Below are 18,170 nucleotides of genomic sequence, written 5' to 3'. Positions count from 1 at the left end.
ATTCGCTCAAGCCTACAAACCAGGTTTGAGGGCCGCAGGCCCGAATACTCATGGAAACTGTGGGCCAGCTTTAATCCTATTCCAAGCAGATTGTTATTCGCTCAAGCCTACAAACCAGGTTTGAGGGCCGCAGGCCCGAATACTCATGGAAACTGTGGGCCAGCTTTAATCCTATTCCAAGCAGATTGTTATTCGCTCAAGCCTACAAACCAGGTTTGAGGGCCGCAGGCCCGAATACTCATGGAAACTGTGGGCCAGCTTTAATCCTATTCCAAGCAGATTGTTATTCGCTCAAGCCTACAAACCAGGTTTGAGGGCCGCAGGCCCGAATACTCATGGAAACTGTGGGCCAGCTTTAATCCTATTCCAAGCAGATTGTTATTCGCTCAAGCCTACAAACCAGGTTTGAGGGCCGCAGGCCCGAATACTCATGGAAACTGTGGGCCAGCTTTAATCCTATTCCAAGCAGACTGTTATTCGCTCAAGCCTACAAACCAGGTTTGAGGGCCGCAGGCCCGAACACTCTTGGAAACTGTGGGCCAACTTTAATCCTATTCCAAGCAGATTGTTATTCGCTCAAGCCTACAAACCAGGTTTGAGGGCCGCAGGCCCGAATACTCATTAAAACTGTAGGGAACTTCTAACCACATTCTCAGCAAAACAGGCAATACACGAAGAAGTGTTGGGCAACCGTGAAACCTATTCTGAGCCCAATAAGTCAGGTTGAGGGCCGCAGGCCCGAATATAATAAATATAGATCCAAAAATGATATAAACTTCAAATGGCCATAACTCAGTCAGTTTTGGTCGTAGTGACCCCATTTTTTCGGGCACACCCAATACCCGAAGGGCTGGCGCGGCTCCGCCGCGCTAGTCTGCCTCTTCCTATATTAAATCCTGAAATTGCATTCTTGACAGAAATAAAAAATAAGGGCAACTTTTCGACACGTGAGTGTCCGACAAAAATGTACAAACCTTAAGCTTTAATAACTTGGCTCATAGCTGGCGCATTTGCGTTCAATAAGTGCGAATGCCTCAAAAATAGTTGCCCAATAGTTGAAAATTGAATATTTTCTTTGTACTGGTGAGTTTTATGTTTTTCAGTCCCAAATCTTCAGTTTTTCTGGCATTTGGTTCCAATTTGTGCACAAGATAGAACTTCGAATTACCAATTTTTTGAAACTATTTGGAAAAAAATTGACCAACTTTCCAAAATGTAGGCCATCATTCAAATTTTGCAAAATTAAATGGATGGATTAAACGTGAAAAACTTTTCTACCACTCTCTCTCTCTCTATTTATGAGAGGAAAATGATCAATTTCATTTCTTATTTTTATAACGTGAGGAGAATTTAATTTTTAAGATTTTTCGAGATTTCTACTTTTTTCTAATCCTATTGAGGACCGCACTTCTCGGACATTTTGGTGACTTTAAACCTCACTTCCAGCAGAGCAGGCTGGAGGCCTTCTATGAGACGTATGTTTCCATAACTACGTCTGTTTTTGGAAAGGTCAGGTAATCCGGATTGAGGGCCGCAGGCCCGAATACACAAAAGTATTGGACAGCCATTAAGCCTATTCTGAGCCCAATAAACCCGAGTTGAGGGCCGCATGCCCGAATACACGAAGAAGTGTTGGAGATCCGTCAAGCCTATTTTTAGCTAAATAATTCAGGTTCAGGGCCACAGGCCCGAATACACATAGAAGCGTTGGACAACTGTTAAGCCTATTTTGAGCCCAATAATTCACAATGAGGGCCGCAGGCCCGAATACATGTAGAAGCGTTGGACAACTGTGGGGAACCGTTAAGTGCAATTTGAAAAGTGGAAATTGTTATTTATAAAATTATCATTAAACTAAATTTGGCCGGTCTTGACAAACTTCAGCACATTTACTTGACATTTACTCAACACTTGGCTAAATATTAATACAGCGAATTATTCTTGAGTTACTCTACGCCGAACCAAACTGCGAAGCCTAGCAAATCTCCGATTTGCTAGTCTTCTTGTTTTCTAAAAAAAATGAAATTGACTATTTTCATTCCACCACATATACTTTCGAAACGGTGTTTCTTACGGTTCTCAGCACATAATTGGAAAAATTTCGTCCATAAAGTTGTTTTTTATTAAAACAAACAAATGATTCCTCTGATTAAAATTCAATTCTGAAATAATACTCATCCTTACTCAGTTGTTGACTTTTCAACATCGAAAGTTTTCAAATAACGATGTACTCCTTTGTATTTCACAATAAATTAATTTTTCCTCCACGAAATCATCGAAATTGTATTTCACAATGTCTAAAGGATAACACATCGTTTCTTAAATTAATATTTCAGAAAAAAAAAAAATCAAAATCGAATCTTGACTGGAAGTTTCTACAAAACCGTTCAATTTCTACACCATGCGGGGGAGTAGGGTCATGAGACATCGATATTCCTAATACATTTTCTACCTTTCTTCATGCTTTGCCGAGTGATGAAACTGATAACAATCTGTATAAAAACCTATGCCATTCCAGTTTCAGTCGTATTCCCTTTTTCCATGTAGTTTCGAGAATGTTTTTTGAATTTTTGGCTGCTACTGCTAAATTGGTTGCTGGAACGGGTCTCCTGGGTACTGTTGCCGTTGCAATACCTGTCGTCGTGGTGTCATATATTGCAGTCAATTCTGTTTGGAACCACTTTCACGACGACACATCGGAAGTATCCCGTGAACATCCACCCAGTTATGAAGAGGTTTCTTGGAATGAACCTACCTGTACTCATCAAGACATTTCTTCCAATCAATTTTCCAATTTTCATCAACCCGCCACTTGGAGTGAACCATGGTTTCCATATCAGGATGTTTGTTGGAATGGACTCACTAGTATTCCTCAAGCCGTCTTCCAGAGTGAACTATCCAACTCTCATCAACCCGTCCCTCAGAGTGAATCATCATGTTCTGGTGAACGTGTATGTCCTTATTGCGGACGGCGGAATTGTCCTGGCCCTGTTTACATCCCATCTCAAATGAAGATTCCTCCAAAACTTCCTTCTGTTCGCAAAACCAAACAGTATCGGTATAATTCCAAAACAGAAAAATTCACGTTTTCCAATGATTCGTCTTCTACTGATGAAGTTCGCGTAATAGCTAATTATGTTGCTGGGAATGTACCAAGAGGACAAGATAAACTTAAAGAATTGTTTGAAGCGTAAGTGTTTTTGTTGGTTTCCATAAAAAAAAACATGCTAAATAAAATTTTTTTAGATGGTACAAAAATTTATATAAATACAAATAAAAAAGACTAGCCTAAAACTGAAAATTTAGGTTGAAAATAATGCAATTGCAAACAATGCATTTGAAGGCCTCCTCCACTCCCTGATCAGACACGGAGACCAGTTGACAGGTCTTCAACAACAGAGCAGATTTCACAGTGATCTTCTGAATATTCTTTCGAAATCTTTGAAAGAGTTGCTAAAAAAAATTCGTGAATGCACGAACAAAGAAACATTGAAAACACTATTAAATAAACTAGAAAAGTGGTTACTATCGGACAGTTTTTATTTAGGTAGACCTGCATAAATAAATCAAACAAATGATTCATATATTTTCAGGTGTTCTCAAGCTACTCAAAGAGTTTCAGAAATTCATCCAGAAAATCTGCAAAGAAGGGAAGTATCTTGGCGAACGTATTAACAATAACGGACAAATACAGGTATTTTATAGAATTAATGATACCAAAGTTCTTGTCATTTGTCTATCCGAACTACTCTACGCACCAAGAGACGGCTATGATTTGCATTCACCGTGCAGGCCAATCAGAAAAATAATCACAATGTTTGTAACAAGTATGGAAAAGGTGAAATACTGGAAAGAATCGCGGTGGCCAATAACAAAAAACCATGGCTGTTTTAAGCCATTCTAAATTTAATTTTTCACGTTTTTTTCCAAATTGTAATTTCAATAAATGTATATGTATTTGAACATTGAAAGAAAACAACTTAAAAAAAAAGCAAAAAAGGCAACCGGTGCGAGTCTGAAAATTTGTGTGAAAAATACTTTCGTCTACACTTTAATTTTTCGCAGGTTTAAACTTTTCTTACTGACAAGAACGTCAATATATTAAGGCTTAGCAATACTTTCCAACGCTTCCTCATTCATGGCACTGATAACGTTTTTATACGACAGGGCTACTTCACTATTTTCTTCATTTTTCACATTTCTTCCTAATTCACATTTCTCCAAGCAGAAAATTAATGTTTTCTGCAACTCTGTCAAAAAGAGCACCGATCGGTGGATCTGGTCCACACCGTCTGATAGAAGATAGGAAGGAGTACTGGTATGATCCTCGTGTTGACCGAATTGTGGTCGCTGCTGATCCACCGTGTAGCGATGCGCTGGAAATGATTGCAAATTTCAATCCTGATGCTCCGGCACTGGATTTGAACGACCTTCTTCGGATATTCAAAGCGTAAGTACCCAAGACCTCAATTTTTCTAATAAGTACCTTTTCCAGTCAGCAAAGCAACGCGTTCAACCCAAAATCCCGCACCGACGGGGGCAGCTATAACACCAACGACAAACGTGTCAGTAGAGCTTCCTCTTATTCATCACAACTACCAAAAGGAACTCTGCAAGAGCAACATCCAAACGTGTACCTGAAAGACGAGCGGAATCCAAACGGTCGGGGAGGTGTCCACAAGGCGTATTCATCTAGAGATCTGTTTTTTGAACTGGTGGTGATGCCTGATAGCTTTAAATTTACTGTAAGTTGGAGCTAAAGGTAGGATGTACCTGAACGTTTATAGACCGCTGTGGTAGCAAACTGCGCAAAGGAAGGTCTTCTCCATTCCCTGATCAGACATGGAAATCAGTTCTGCAACCTCCCGAACAACGATCTTGTCCTGAAAGACATTCTAGACGTGATCCCAAGTCACTTGAGGTGAAGGCTCTTCGAGAAGTGAATGATAAATTGGGGAACAAGAAGTTGAACAAGAACCTACGAATGAAGGAGGTCACGGATGACGATTATGAAGGTGAGAGTAACTGATAAAACGTAGATCATACTATTCAATTTTCACAGATCTATTGAAACTATTGGGAGAATTTCACGTCTTCATACAACGAATTGTCCAGTCGAAGAACTACCGCGGGGAGCGTGTGAACACCAACGGGCAGGTGCAAATCTTTTGGGACATAAATGGATCTGACTACCTAGTCCTCGCTGTTTCCGAACAATTGTGGAATGGAAAACTCGAGTACGACACTACAAGACCGCCACGACCTATTAAGACAATTATTACTATTTTTGTTACATCTGCACAAAATGTAAAGAAAATTAGAGAAAGTTGGCCAGTGACAATGCAATATAAATAAGTGTGATGTGATTTTTATTATATAATATATATAAATGAAAATATAGAATATATCATTCTTTGCATCATTTTTTATATTATCATTTGCCGGAACTAAATTTCAAATTGGCGTCGACAAGTGAGAGACGCAGGCATACCGCGTGTTTTGTTTTTTACGTCTGCGTCTCCACCCTCACTATGGACAACAACAATATCATTGCTCAGCCTTAAAAGTTTACATGTAAACACCGCATTCCGTTTTCAATATTCATTCTTTCCGTCTTCTGCGAACGCCTCAAAACAATGGAGGCACATATTGCTGCTAAAATGGCCGTAGGTTCAGGCGGCCTACTTTCCACCATGCTTACCAGACTTCTCGGTCCGAAACTCGGAGCTTATGTTTCTACAAGGCTCGGAACAGTCCTCGGCACCAGGCTCAGTGCCCTACTCGCCACAAAGCTTGGTGCAATCATTGGCACAAGTACTGCAACGTTGGTTGTTGGTATGCTTTCATGGGCGGTTTACCTTGGAAGCATCGGATATTGTGCTTACGCGCTGATCAAATTATTTTCTTTACACAGAGGGATCGCTTACTCGTCAGATGAGAGAAAAACTTCCTCGAGTCGTGCAAATTACCAAAGTACTCCTGAGAGCACGAATTCTTTGAATCGTACATCAGAATATTGGTATGATCCCACTTTCGATCAAGTCGTCAAGTCTAGAAATCCTCCGAGTCAAGAAGCGATTCGTGTGATCGGCAATTTCCAAGAAGATGGATCGACTACGGAGGAGATCTTTGAGCTGTTCAAAGCGTGAGTTTCTGCCCGGTACTTGAAGGTCTGACCTCTAACATCTTCCAGACAGCAACGCGATGCCTTCAACCCGAAGTTCCGCTCCGATGCGGGCAGCTACAACACGAGCGATAAGCGCTCCAGTAGAGGTGGTTTCTACTCATCCCAGGAGCCCAAAGACACATTACAAGATCGTCATCCGAATGTGTTCCTTCAAAATGAGCAGAATCCCAACAACAACAACGGGAAGGTTGAGAATCTCTATGCTTCAAGGAATCAGTTCTGGATGAGCATCGTGGCTCCGGAGAATTTCTCGTATACGGTAAGGAGTAATGCTATTAAAAGAAAATTTTTCAGCATTTTTCAGATGGTTGCCCTGGCGAACAATACACGTGAAGGACTTCTCCATTCATTGATTAGACATGGTCATGAGTTCAAATTTGGTGAAGATCTTCTGGATGCGCTTCCGGGAAATCTGAAACAACTGGTGCAACAGCTCAGAAAGGAGAACAACCGCGATCTGAATATTGTGCTAGAGAAGGAGATTCAGAAATTGTCCGAATCGGAGTATCGAGGTAAATATTAAGAAATGTATTTGGATTTTGGTAAAAATGCTCTTACTGTAGGGTGGGGGTTGCAGAAAGGGTGATGTAGGATTTCTGTAGTATTACTGTAGGAGTCTTGTTGGATTACTGTAGCAGCACTGTAATGGCGCTGTAGTTGTACTTTTGGGGGTGCTGTAGCATTACTGCTAAGGTACTATTAGAATACTGTAGGTTTGCTGTCGTTTCTGTGAGGCCACTACATGTGTTACTGAAAGGTTACTGTAGGATTACTGTAGTGGTACTGTAGGAATACTGCTAGGGCACTATATAAATATTGTTGTACATATTGTTACTGCTGTTCAAAACGCTAGGCAAAAGTATGAAGGTACTGTAATGGTACTGTAGGATTACTGTAAGCAAACATTTTCTGTTTTCAGATCTGCTCAAGCTCTTGGAAAAGTTCCAAACCTATATCCAGCAAATCGTTCAACGCGGAAATTACATTGGTGAACGTGTGAACATCAACGGCCAGATGCAGGTTTACTGGAAAATCAACGATAAGGAAGTCCTGGTGACGGCTCTTTCTGAGCAGTTGTACTGTGGAAATGTGCAGTATGACGCTGGAGGAAGGGCTCGACCAATTCGGAAAATTATCACTTGTTTTGTGACGAGTGCTGAAAATGTTAGGTCACTTACAGTCAACAAGTGGCCAGTCACAAAGTTTTTCGGGAATTAGCTTGTTCTTGATTCTCAAAAGCTTAAAATTTTTTCCTATGAGATTCTTATTCCCACCCCAATTCGTAAATTTTCCTAGATTCTCATTCACATTCTTGCATACTTTTTCCTCAAAATTATAAATCTCACTTGTTCTTAAAATTTCGGTAATATTACTTTATTCTTTTATTTTTATTTCAGCTAGTTTTCCATTGAAATGTTTTTGTTGTTTTTGTTACTTTAAGCGTTATAAAAAATTGTTAACCAACAAAGGTTTCACCATTTAATTTCAGGTATTTTGTCAGTGCCACTGTTCAACTCTACTTACTTTAAACGTTTATAACTCTGTTGCGGTCAAAAATATGAAAAAGTTTTCAACTAACAAAATGTTAAGCGTAAAATTTAAAGTATTTTTGCAATTGAAAATATTTTGATAGCTTTATCGGTTGAAGAGTTACAAGGGTTTGAAGTTGGCGTGTTCAGCATCGAACGGGAAAAAGGGGAGATACTTTGGGGCGAGACGAGACGCAGGTTGTCTCGCCGTCTGCGTCTCCCCTTGCGCTCCGATCTTTTGCCACTCTAACTTTCAACCCCCGTATCTCTGCAGGGAATAGAGATATCGAAAAAATGTCAAATAGAGAAATGATCAGCGTGAAATGTTTCGTCTAGTAAAGTAATCTGCCCAGAGTTTTCTTCAAAGATTTTCAGAGTATGGCTGATTCCGATTTTGAAAAGCTGTGGGAATGTTTTCTTGTTTCGAGAATCAAACTTTTCCCAGAATTTTTGCTTGTCACCACTACCAAGACTAATTAAATGACGGCGGCGGCAGTGTGAGCACCTGGGCTCCAATTTTTCTTTTTTCTTTTGTTTTTTTTGTTTCCATTTCCTCCAACCAAGAAAACACAAGCACAAAAAATCCGAAAAATGTGCGAATTTAATGATCTTGGACTGGCATCTCAGCAGGGATTTGCGATGGTTCTTCACTTGATGACTGTTATTCAGGTGCCCGTACACCTTTTCGGTGGATATGTGATTTTGTTCAAGACACCGCAGAAAATGAAGTCGGTGAAGATGAGCATGTTTTTGCTCCATTTTTGGTGAGTTGGGAAGTTTGGTAAAATTCAAATTTTTTGGGAAAATTTTTATTTTTGAAAATAAATTGGTTTCATTAAAAATATGTTTAATTGAAATTAAATTAATTTTAAATTAAATTAATACAAATTAATTTTTTTTCGAAATTAAATTTTTGAAAATAGTGGTAAAAAACAGATTTTAAAGGGTTTAGTCTGTAAATAAACTGAATTATTCTTAGTTAAAAAAAGTTCACAATTTCTGAAAATTCGGGTTAATTTAAGGGTTAATTTTTTAAATTTTTCTTTCGTTTTAAATCAGTTTTGAAACATTTTATAGCAGTTGTAAACTTCAAATTTATAGAAAAGCTTGAGATTTTTAAAAATCTCAATTTTCAAACATTTTCGAGCAATTTTTCTATTTTTTACTAATTTTAAAAATACTTTAAAAACAAATTTCTTATGAAGTCGCTATGATGTTTGGGCTTTCACTTATTCATGTCTATTCACTATTTATTTTTGATCACGATTTCAATCGTAATAAATACAATACAATAAATATTTGAGAATTTTCGAAAACTCGAAATATGTTTTAAAAAATAAAAGAATTAAAATTAAAAACCATAATTTAAAAAAGTAATATTTAGTGATATAAAATCAAATTAAAAAAAAAAACTCAAAAAATATTTTCAGAATAAAATATTTTATGAATAAAAATGTTGAACGTTTTTTTTCAGTTTCTTGGAAATTTTTTTTCAAAATTTTTTCCAAATTCCAGGAGCTCCCTCCTCGACATCACCATTTGTTTCCTTATTGTCCCATATGTAATATTTCCGATTCCCGGAGGTATTCCTCTCGGATTCCTCTCATTTTTGGGTGTCCCACCTGGATATCAGGCATCTATTCTGATAATCTGCGCCTCGTACACCGCGATTTCTATAATCAATTTCTACAAAAATCGACATCATTCTATGAAACATGGCCCAAATTCTCAGAATTTGAAAACTCGCCTTTGTCGATATGTATACATCGCTGCGAACTGCGTGGCGGCCGTGGCGTTTTTGGTTCCAATTTATATTTTACATCCGGGGCAGCGAGATATTCAAAAATATACAATAGAGGTGAGCTTTAAAAATTTTGGCCTAAAAATGGCTAGACCACGCCCACACAACGGCTACACAAAAATTGCACAATAATTTCCAGACCATCCCATGCCTCCCGCCAAAAATCTACGAAAACCCAAATTTCTTCGTCGCCTCCACAAGCATCTCGTTTATACTTCTAGATATGGGCCTGCTCTCCATATTCGTCTTTGCTCAAATCATATTTCTCATCGTCTATTCCGTAAAGGAACTGCAAAAACGTCTTAAAAACCTGTCAAAAGTGACGTCAACTCTGCAAAAACGGTTCTCGAATGCTCTCTACGCGCAAGTGTCGATTCCGATGATCGCCTACGCATTTCCGACGGTTTACGTGTTTTTTTCGTGGATTTTCGGGAGCTTCAGTCAGGCTTGCAACAATTTTGTGTTTATAAGCCTGGCATTTCACGGACTTTTATCGACATTTACCACGTTGGCGGTGCATAAACCGTACAGGGAGTCGCTGAAGGTCTTTCTGCCGACTTGTATGACGTGGAGGGCAAAAAGTCGCGTTTCTAGTGTCCGGGAAGTTCAGTTGTCTGCAATTGTAGCAATTGTATGAATTTTCTTTTTTAAATTTGTTACTGTTTAATAAATTTCTCAAATTTTAAATATTATCTCAACCGTCGCAAAAATTTAAGCTGTACATTTCAGCAATTGAAAATTTCTCACTATCTTCACCCGGTAAAGAGATACAAGCTTAAAAAAAGGGATGAAAAATCAGAGTCGCGAGGGTGTGGGTGGAGGGGAGACGCAGGCAACGAGGCACTGTGCGTCTCCCCTCACCTCATTGTCTCTCGGCGTCTTGGAACGGAACCCTGCGTATCTCTGCAGCGGTGTGAGCTATCAAAAAGGTTTCAATTGACAAAATGTGGCAAATTTTAAGCTAAGTTGTTTAGCAGTTGAAGATGTTTTCTATCTCTAGCCGTTAAAAAGATACAAGCTCCAAAAGTAGGCAAAGCAAAAGTAGCTCTTGCCAACAATGAGATCAGTCAAGATACTGAAAGAATAGTTAGCCAGTTAGCACTTTCTGAAAAAAAAAAATCACCTGTTCAATAATTTATAAATTTATGTACTCCCGCGCGTCTAGTTTATATCACTTTTTCTTCCTATGAAATCATAAAAATGTTCGATATAGACTTTTCTATTCCATATTGGCTAACAACTTATTATCACGTAATTGGAGTAATATCCATACTGTTCGACTCCTTTTCGATTTACCTTGTTTTATTCAGAAGCGATAAAATCGATAATTTTCGATATTTTTTGCTCTATTTTCAGGTGACTTTTGGCACAATTTTGAAAAAAAAACGTTAGAGTTTTAGCTAGCCTGCACATCAACCGATATAATTTTGACATTCCTCATGCAACCCGTTGAATTATATCCGATTCTCGCTGGATACAGTATGGGTTTCTTGGCTCAATTCGGAGTAACAACACATTTTTGTCTGGTAGGTTAGAAGCTGTCTGCGTCTATTTGTAAAATGGTCATTTTTTCAGACAATGCTAATGCTCAGCGAAATCTATCAGATTGAAAGTATGATCTTCTGTTTTCTACGAAAACATCAGACAATTGCCTCAACGCTCAGAAAATATGCAATACCGAACTGGCTGGTTTGGAGTTTTTTCGCATTTCTAGCATTTCATATTTGTGCAATGGGTGCACTATTTTCTCAGACCAGCATTGACCCGGAGCAGCAAATGGAATATGTTAGGATGGTAGGTTTACAGCGCGACGGGAAGCTATTTCAAAGTGGAACGTGGTGCCAGGCTGTCCCATTACGGGTTGATCTACAAAAAATGCGGGAATTTTTTGCCTGAAAAAATGTGACGTCAGCACGTTCTTAACCATGCGAAATGGGTTGAGAACTATGCGTTTCTTCCCCCGCATTTTTTGTAGATCTACGTAGGTCAAGCCGACACGAGACACTCTGACGCCATGTTAAGTGGCAAATGGCCTGCCTGAAAGTCTTCTAATCTTTATAGCGGATTGTATTGACCAGTAGTTACTAAACCGTATGCTTGTCTAGCCGACGTCTTTCAGAATTTCCCCGAATACCTCCAAGGTTTCCAAAGTCTCCCGAACTTTTCCATCTACGAAGCTGATGCGTATTTCTTGGGCACCGTGATTTTTGCAGTTTCATGTGGAATATTTGCATTTTTAGTTTTATGTATTGTTATAGCAAACATTTTTCGAATGCTCTCACTTTTAAAAACTCAAATCTCTGCCTCAAACTACCAAAAGCATCGGGCCGCCGTTTGGAGCCTCCTTGCACAATTCGCCACGTCAGGTGTCTGCTTCATCCCACCCCTTGCTCTAGTATTTGTCGCGTTGTTCAGTATAAATAGAGGACAGTGTAGGTTCATTTCAGTAATCGTAGAGTATCTCCTGGTTATCGCCTGTTCTCACTCCTCACTCAATGTCTTGGTGCTCATTGCCACGTTCCCGCCATATCGGAAGTATGTGTTATCACTTGTTAAACGTAAAAAGTGAGTTAAAACCCAGAAAACCCGTTCGATTTTTGTTATATTTCAGAAAAATCGCGAGAACCGGATTGTCAGTGCTTTCCCTGAAGCCTTCCCAAATGAGTTGAATTTAACAAGTATTTTAAAATCCTTTTTTTCACCATTAAAAAGTGACACTGGTTTCAAAATCAAAGTTCAAAAAAGCGAGAGAGCCTAGGATGAGAGGAGACGCAGACGACAAGACACACTGCGTCTCCCTTCCTCACATTTTCTCTCGGCGCCTCAACACAGAAACCCTTGTAGCTCAGCAGCGGGATAACCAATCTAAAAAGTTTCAACTGACAAATTGTTGCAATTTTTACACTGAATACTTCATCAGTTGAACGTTTTCTTTTATCTCTAACTACTAAAAAGTTACACTCATGTAAAGTATGTCAGAGTCTAGGGAGTCTCTCTCAACTTTGGCACGCATGAATTTGGACAGAAGCTTCTGATCTAGCAAGGGTTTTCCCAAACTACAAAATAAAAAATAATCACCTGCGTGATTTGTTACTCCGTCGCATAGTATAGCTTATTTTGTACCGGATTGCCAGTGCTTTCACTGAAGCCTTCCCATGTGAGTTGAAATAAAGAAATTTGAATTTCCTATAACCATTAAAAAGTTACACTGTTTTTTTCAAAAAATAAATGGAGATTAAACCGAGAGAGCTAAGGGTGGGAGGAGACGCCGACGGTGAGGCAGTCTGCGTCTCGCCTCACATCTTTCTCGGTGAACTCAACACACTCCGAGTTAACCGCTTGTATCTCAGGAACTAATAAAGCTATCAAAAAAGTTTTAACTGGAAAGTTGTAGAAAATTTAATTTTGAGTGTTTTTTTTAAACCAATTGTTGCTAAATGCCACCACTCGAAAGTTACACTCGTTCAAAGAAGGATGTACCCAAAGGCAGCTTAAATATATTTTCAGGACATAATTTCCTTTCGTTAATTGCACTTCAAAAGCAACAAAAATTAAATAAAAATTCCACCTGCAATTTTAAAATGTTTCCAAAAGATACATTAACCAATCAAGATGTATGATACCAGTTTCTTGATTTAGGCCAGGTTTTCAGGAACCCAAATATCACCTGCTATAGGCATATCACAGTTTGCAGGATCATTTTTCTTCGTATTTAAAACCTTAAAAAAATGTATGACATAGATTTTACGGTCCCGTACTGGTTTGTAAACTATTATCATGTGATTGGAGTAATATCCCTATTATTCGATTCTTTTTCGATTTACCTCATTTTATTCAGAAGCGAGAAAATCGATAATTTCCGCTACTTTTTGCTCAATTTTCAGGTGATTTTCAAAAGTAGTAATGCTCCCAACAAGCTACTATAATTTGCAGCTAGCATGCACAGTTACCGATATACATTTGACTTTTTTGACGCAAGCTATACCTTTATACCCATTAGTTGCTGGATATACTATGGGCTTTCTTAGTCAATTCGGAGTTACACCTCATGTTTGCATGGTGAGTTAGAGTAGCGTAAAATTTCAAGAAAATTGTTAGTTTAAAGTTTTTGAATAGCCCAAATTGTGGCAGAAATACTGCTGTTTGATGATCTGCGAGGAGTGTTTGTAGGGTGAGAGGAGACGCAGACTACGAGGCAGAAATTTCGTAGATAGATCTAACAGTTAAAAAGATAAAGAAGATCTCCCGCTCTCACTTCAAACATTTTCCAGACACTACTGGTCGCATGCCTAATATACCAAATCGAGTGTATGATATTCTGCTTTGTTCGGAAACATCAAACTATTGCGAAAACGTTGAGAAAGTATATTATGCCACGGTGGGTGGTTTGGTGCGTATTAGGATTTTTTATTGTTTATATCTGTGCGGTTGTTGGATTATTCTCACAGACTCGCAGAGATGAGATGCATCAAATGGAGTATATTAGAGTGGTGAGTTACTAAGAGTTACTGAGGAATGAAGATGAGGGGAAAGATACGCAGACAGTCAGAGGGCCTCGTCGTCTGCGTCTCCTTACTAACTTTGCATTTCACTTTTCAGAACCTACCTGAGTACCTCCCCGGCTTTAAAAGTCTCCCGAACTTCTCCATCTACGAACTCGACGCATACTTTATGGGCACAGTGGGGTTCGCAGCAGCCTTCGGGCCTGTTGTATTTTCCTTGTGGTGCTTTGTCTTGGCTAATATATTCCGAATGCTTTCACTATTGAAATCTCAAATCTCTGCCTCAAACTATCGAAAACATCGAGCCGCCATCTGGAGCCTCCTGGCTCAATTCGCCACGTCATTGGTCTGTATCATACCGCCCATCTGTTTCGTGTTCGTCGTGCTGATAGGGATCGATGGAGCGCAGGGTAGGGGCTGTAGGATTTGCTGGGAAATGTGTTTTCATATTTATAATTTCCAGTAATCGTCGAGTATCTCCTAGTCATCGCCTGCTTGCACTCCTCCCTAAATGTTACAGTACTAATTTTGACGTTCCCGCCGTATAGGAAATATGTCTTCTCATTGATAAAGCGGCAAAAGTGAGTGAAAAATTTACAGAAAAATGAAAAACAATTAAAATTCCAGAAAAGCTGCAAGAACCGGAGTGTCAGTGCGATCCCTGAAGCCTTCATCTATAGTAGTTCCTTAATTGTTTGACGTGAAATTTGAAAAAAATGTCGGGGTTCTAGTAAATATACCTTATTTCACTTTGGTGTTTTTCTCTTGTGGTAATAAACTTTTTTTACGAGTAAAAATTTAAAACACGCTCCCTTGTGGAAACTTCCTGAGAAAATGTCAAAATCTGTACCCCAAGTGATGTTCCGACATCTACCGGGTTCCACGCCGTGTGGAGCACTACTTGCCCTTTGTTGTCCCGTAATTTGTCCGCCACTCGGCCCCCTGATCAATGAACAAAATCATTTTAAAATCGAGACTCCTTCGTCTCAGCTACAAATTTTCACCTGCAATTGCTCCACGAGCTCCTAGTCATTTTTCCACGAATTCTCTAGTATTTCCCCAAATGAAATCACTCAAATGTACGACATAGACTTTGCCACCCCAAATTGGCTAATAACCTATTATCATGTAATTGGAATAATATCCCTATTATTCGATTCATTTTCAATATACCTAATCTTATTCAAAAGCAGTAAAATCGATAATTTCCGATATTTTCTGCTCAATTTTCAAGTAATATTCAGCGGTTTTTCAGGTGGTATAAAGAGGCAAAATTCCAGTTAACATGTACCGCTACCGACATAATTTTGACATTTTTTATGCAACCCGTCCCGTTATACCCGCTAGTTTCTGGGTATATTTTGGGGTTTCTTGCTCAATTTGGAGCTTCAACTCATTTTTGCTTGGTGAGTCGAAGGTGCAAAGTTGCCATTAAAATTGCGTTGCGTCCGAAACTTTTAAGGTTCCGCTCCGCAATACACACGTGGTGTCAGGGTGCCCCATCACGGTTAGATCTACAAAAAATGCGGGTATTTCTGTCTAGTCAGCACGCTCCTAACCATGCGAAATCGGTTGAGATTTCTGCGTCTTAAGTCCCGCATTTCTCGAAGATTAAATTGACATGGGACATTCTGACACAACGTGAATACACAGAAAGCGTGGGCGTGAGTCCGGCGAAGATTTCCCGTTAAATCCCATGAGTTTAACTTACAGACTATGGTAATTGCCACGATAATCTATCAAATAGAAAGTATGGTCTTCTGCTTTGTACGGAAACATCAGACAATTGCAACTACACTCAAAAAGTATTTAATGCCACGCTGGCTCATTTGGTGTTTATTTTCATTTTTCGCGTTTGATATTTGTGTGGTGGTCGGGTTATTCTCGCAAACTTGTATAGATCAGGACCTGCAAATGGAGTATGTTAGAGTGGTAAGCAAGTGGAGAAGAGACGCAGACAGTCGACGTGTCTCGTTGTCTGCGTCTCCCCCTCTAGTTTATCGATTTTTCCAGAACTTCCCAGACTACCTCCCCGGCTTCCAAAGCCTTCCAAATTTCTCCATCTATGAAGCCGACGCATTTTTCGTTGGAACAGTGGTCTTCGCAGTGACCTGTGGAATCATCTCATTTTTCATTTTATGCATCATCCTGGCTAATATATTCCGAATGCTTTCACTATTGAAATCTCAAATCTCTGCCTCAAACTATCGAAAACATCGAGCCGCCATCTGGAGCCTCCTGGCTCAATTTGCCACGTCATCCGTCTGCGTGGTACCGCCCATCTTTTTCGTGTTCGTTGTGCTGATAGGGATTGATGGAGCGCAGGGTAAGCGGGTTTTTTTTGCCAAAAAATCGATTTTGAATATAAAATTTCAGTAATCGTCGAGTTTCTGCTAGTCATTGCCTGCTTGCACTCCTCCTTCAACGTGACCGTACTAGTTTTCACGTTCCCGCCGTATCGGAAATATGTGTTCTCTTTGATCAAGCGGGAAAAGTGAGTTACTGTTTATAAGGTTTGAAAAAAATTTTAAAATTGTATTTCAGAAGAATAGAGAGAATCGGTGTGTCGGTGCTATCCTTGAAGCCTTCTTCTATAGTGGTCCCTCATTTGAATTAAAATTAACTTGTTAAAAATTTTTAATTTTAACGATAAGTTTATGAAATCTTAAAATTTTTTTGACATTCTGAATCCAAATATGACAATAATTTTCTATTAGAGTCACTCAGGGGTCTTATAGCAGTGAGACGCACTGTAGAGTAATTAAACACACCAATTACCAGTTTCGGTTTGATTTTTGAGCCTGGCGGGTTTTGCTCAAATAAATCAAACACTACCTTACCTATATAAAAAACTCCAACTGGCAAAGTAAAATATAGAAAATTTAATTTTGAACAATTTCTTAAATTCAAATTCAGTGTAGCTTGCACGGTTACAGAGATAAATTTTTAAAAAAACTTGGTTTTTTCCCAAAATAAAAAAATGCCAAAAACGTCGTCAGTGTCCAGAAGGAGATTAGTGAGACGGGGGGGGGGGGGGGGAATATTTTGGGAGACGGAAAAAGACAGTGGAGGCTTACATATTTTTAGGGAGACATTATGATGACCAATATTTGTTTGTTTTGGATTTTTCTATTACATTGTGAAATAATATTTAATTTTAAAGTTTTTTCTTGAAAAGTAGTTCTCCCGCAAATTTCAATTATTTGTCTTTCGCAAATGAGATAGATGAGAAGAAGGAAAAAAGGGTGAGAAATGTAATAGTTTTTCCCTCTATGTTTTTCCCTCGGAAAAACATACATAAGAAATTGGGCAGGAGAAAATGAGAGGAAAATAAGAAAATTAGCAGGTTTTCCCCGTCCTCTAAGTTTTTTTTTGCAAATTTTCTACTCGCCTTCCACGAAAAAAAAAATCTGAAAAATGTCATCTTCAGTATGTCAGATGAAAATGGAAATGTCGAGAAAATAATACATATGTATATGCATGGATTTTCAACAAAAAAATTATTTATTATCCCTCCAATTTTGCCTTTTTTTTTGCCAGTTTTCTCGGTGTTTTGTTTACATTTTTTGGTTTTTTTTCTGCAGGTGAAAATTCATAAAAACCCCAATTTTCTGCAAGAATTCGTAGCAAAATTCAGAAAATTCCTAGTCAGGAATTGCGAAAGTCAACCAGATTTATATTAGCTCAGTAAATTAGACTGAAAAAATTTCTACCCCCACCGGGACTCGAACCCCTCAAATCCTGTTTCATTGGCATCTCTCTAACCAGTTGAGCCACTTCATCACTTTTTTTTAATTTGAAAAAAATGGAGTCGACTCAAAATCTTACGCTGGTCATTCTTGTAATTGAAACATTTTTTCCATCTTTCACCGTTACGGAGATACGGGCTGTCAAAGTTTTGAGAGGGAAATAGTGTGGTGAAAGGGGAGAGATGCAGACGACGAGACGGTCTGCGTCTCCCCTCCCCCTATTGTCTCTAGCACGTCGAACTTTGAACGTCTGTATCTCTGGAGCCGGGAGAGATATTGAAAAAGTTTCAACTAACAAAATAATTTAAATTTTATGCTTAACATTTTTTCAGTTCACAAGTTGTCCTTATCTCTTACAATTTCGCCAGAATATTCAGATTTTTCTTTTGAAAACATAAAAAA

General features: G+C 38.8%; 7 protein-coding genes and 1 non-coding gene across 8 annotated transcripts; 7 read left to right on the top strand and 1 right to left on the bottom strand.

The window, feature by feature from the left end:
- Positions 1-2,555: 2,555 nt before the first annotated feature.
- T05A8.2 (uncharacterized protein) lies at positions 2,556-3,361 on the top strand (the record flags this gene model as incomplete). Its single annotated transcript, NM_061940.4, has 2 exons — positions 2,556-3,190; positions 3,307-3,361. 2 exons carry the CDS (start codon positions 2,556-2,558, stop codon positions 3,359-3,361), a joined length of 690 nt encoding a protein of 229 aa, NP_494341.2.
- Positions 3,362-3,532: 171 nt separating this feature from the next.
- On the top strand, positions 3,533-5,137 carry T05A8.1 (SH2 domain-containing protein). The gene is made up of 5 exons (NM_001393022.1): positions 3,533-3,547; positions 3,594-4,450; positions 4,496-4,745; positions 4,788-5,015; positions 5,063-5,137. The coding sequence occupies exons 2-4, from the start codon at positions 4,236-4,238 to the stop codon at positions 4,923-4,925; spliced, it is 603 nt and encodes a 200-aa protein (NP_001380052.1). The 5' UTR covers positions 3,533-3,547; positions 3,594-4,235; the 3' UTR covers positions 4,926-5,015; positions 5,063-5,137.
- Positions 5,138-5,560: 423 nt separating this feature from the next.
- On the top strand, positions 5,561-7,655 carry Y47G7B.2 (DUF4781 domain-containing protein). Its single transcript, NM_061938.5, has 4 exons — positions 5,561-6,145; positions 6,194-6,446; positions 6,492-6,699; positions 7,107-7,655. The coding sequence occupies exons 1-4, from the start codon at positions 5,637-5,639 to the stop codon at positions 7,403-7,405; spliced, it is 1,269 nt and encodes a 422-aa protein (NP_494339.1). The 5' UTR covers positions 5,561-5,636; the 3' UTR covers positions 7,406-7,655.
- A 619-nt stretch (positions 7,656-8,274) lies between these two features.
- Positions 8,275-10,204, top strand: srh-128 (Serpentine Receptor, class H). The gene is made up of 3 exons (NM_061937.3): positions 8,275-8,480; positions 9,232-9,574; positions 9,657-10,204. Exons 1-3 carry the CDS (start codon positions 8,308-8,310, stop codon positions 10,152-10,154), a joined length of 1,014 nt encoding a protein of 337 aa, NP_494338.1. The 5' UTR covers positions 8,275-8,307; the 3' UTR covers positions 10,155-10,204.
- Positions 10,205-10,717: 513 nt separating this feature from the next.
- On the top strand, positions 10,718-12,186 carry sri-60 (Serpentine Receptor, class I; the record flags this gene model as incomplete). The annotated part of the gene is made up of 5 exons (NM_061936.1): positions 10,718-10,873; positions 10,918-11,043; positions 11,093-11,311; positions 11,637-12,082; positions 12,129-12,186. 5 exons carry the CDS (start codon positions 10,718-10,720, stop codon positions 12,184-12,186), a joined length of 1,005 nt encoding a protein of 334 aa, NP_494337.1.
- A 1,059-nt stretch (positions 12,187-13,245) lies between these two features.
- On the top strand, positions 13,246-14,710 carry sri-61 (Serpentine Receptor, class H; the record flags this gene model as incomplete). The annotated part of the gene is made up of 6 exons (NM_001306582.1): positions 13,246-13,401; positions 13,451-13,576; positions 13,789-14,007; positions 14,117-14,429; positions 14,483-14,600; positions 14,647-14,710. The coding sequence occupies 6 exons, from the start codon at positions 13,246-13,248 to the stop codon at positions 14,708-14,710; spliced, it is 996 nt and encodes a 331-aa protein (NP_001293511.1).
- A 386-nt stretch (positions 14,711-15,096) lies between these two features.
- Positions 15,097-16,636, top strand: sri-62 (Serpentine Receptor, class I; the record flags this gene model as incomplete). Its single annotated transcript, NM_001306581.1, has 6 exons — positions 15,097-15,252; positions 15,300-15,425; positions 15,733-15,951; positions 16,033-16,345; positions 16,396-16,513; positions 16,564-16,636. The coding sequence occupies 6 exons, from the start codon at positions 15,097-15,099 to the stop codon at positions 16,634-16,636; spliced, it is 1,005 nt and encodes a 334-aa protein (NP_001293510.1).
- On the bottom strand, positions 16,207-16,350 carry F34D6.10. The gene has a single exon (NR_131406.1). It is a non-coding gene; the product is annotated as an Unclassified non-coding RNA F34D6.10 (non-coding RNA).
- Positions 16,637-18,170: the final 1,534 nt, after the last annotated feature.

The sequence above is a fragment of the Caenorhabditis elegans genome, chromosome II (assembly GCF_000002985.6).
Source record: "Caenorhabditis elegans chromosome II".
Taxonomy (NCBI): domain Eukaryota; kingdom Metazoa; phylum Nematoda; class Chromadorea; order Rhabditida; family Rhabditidae; genus Caenorhabditis; species Caenorhabditis elegans.
The sequence above is the reverse complement of the archived record's forward strand: the minus strand, read 5'-3'. Positions and strand labels throughout refer to the sequence as shown.

What these genes read in the sequence shown, in the direction of transcription:
- T05A8.1 (NM_001393022.1), top strand. Translation starts at nt 4,236, where the DNA reads ATGTTTTCTGCAACTCTGTCAAAAAGAGCACCGATCGGTGGATCTGGT. An exon ending in CTTCTTCGGATATTCAAAGC is followed by an intron (nt 4,451 to 4,495) that starts GTAAGTACCCAA and finishes TACCTTTTCCAG; the next exon opens with TCAGCAAAGCAACGCGTTCA. An exon ending in CTGATAGCTTTAAATTTACT is followed by an intron (nt 4,746 to 4,787) that starts GTAAGTTGGAGC and finishes GAACGTTTATAG; the next exon opens with ACCGCTGTGGTAGCAAACTG.
- Y47G7B.2 (NM_061938.5), top strand. Translation starts at nt 5,637, where the DNA reads ATGGAGGCACATATTGCTGCTAAAATGGCCGTAGGTTCAGGCGGCCTA. An exon ending in CGGAGAATTTCTCGTATACG is followed by an intron (nt 6,447 to 6,491) that starts GTAAGGAGTAAT and finishes AGCATTTTTCAG; the next exon opens with ATGGTTGCCCTGGCGAACAA. An exon ending in GTCCGAATCGGAGTATCGAG is followed by an intron (nt 6,700 to 7,106) that starts GTAAATATTAAG and finishes TTCTGTTTTCAG; the next exon opens with ATCTGCTCAAGCTCTTGGAA.
- srh-128 (NM_061937.3), top strand. Translation starts at nt 8,308, where the DNA reads ATGTGCGAATTTAATGATCTTGGACTGGCATCTCAGCAGGGATTTGCG. An exon ending in ATGTTTTTGCTCCATTTTTG is followed by an intron (nt 8,481 to 9,231) that starts GTGAGTTGGGAA and finishes TCCAAATTCCAG; the next exon opens with GAGCTCCCTCCTCGACATCA. An exon ending in TTCAAAAATATACAATAGAG is followed by an intron (nt 9,575 to 9,656) that starts GTGAGCTTTAAA and finishes AATAATTTCCAG; the next exon opens with ACCATCCCATGCCTCCCGCC.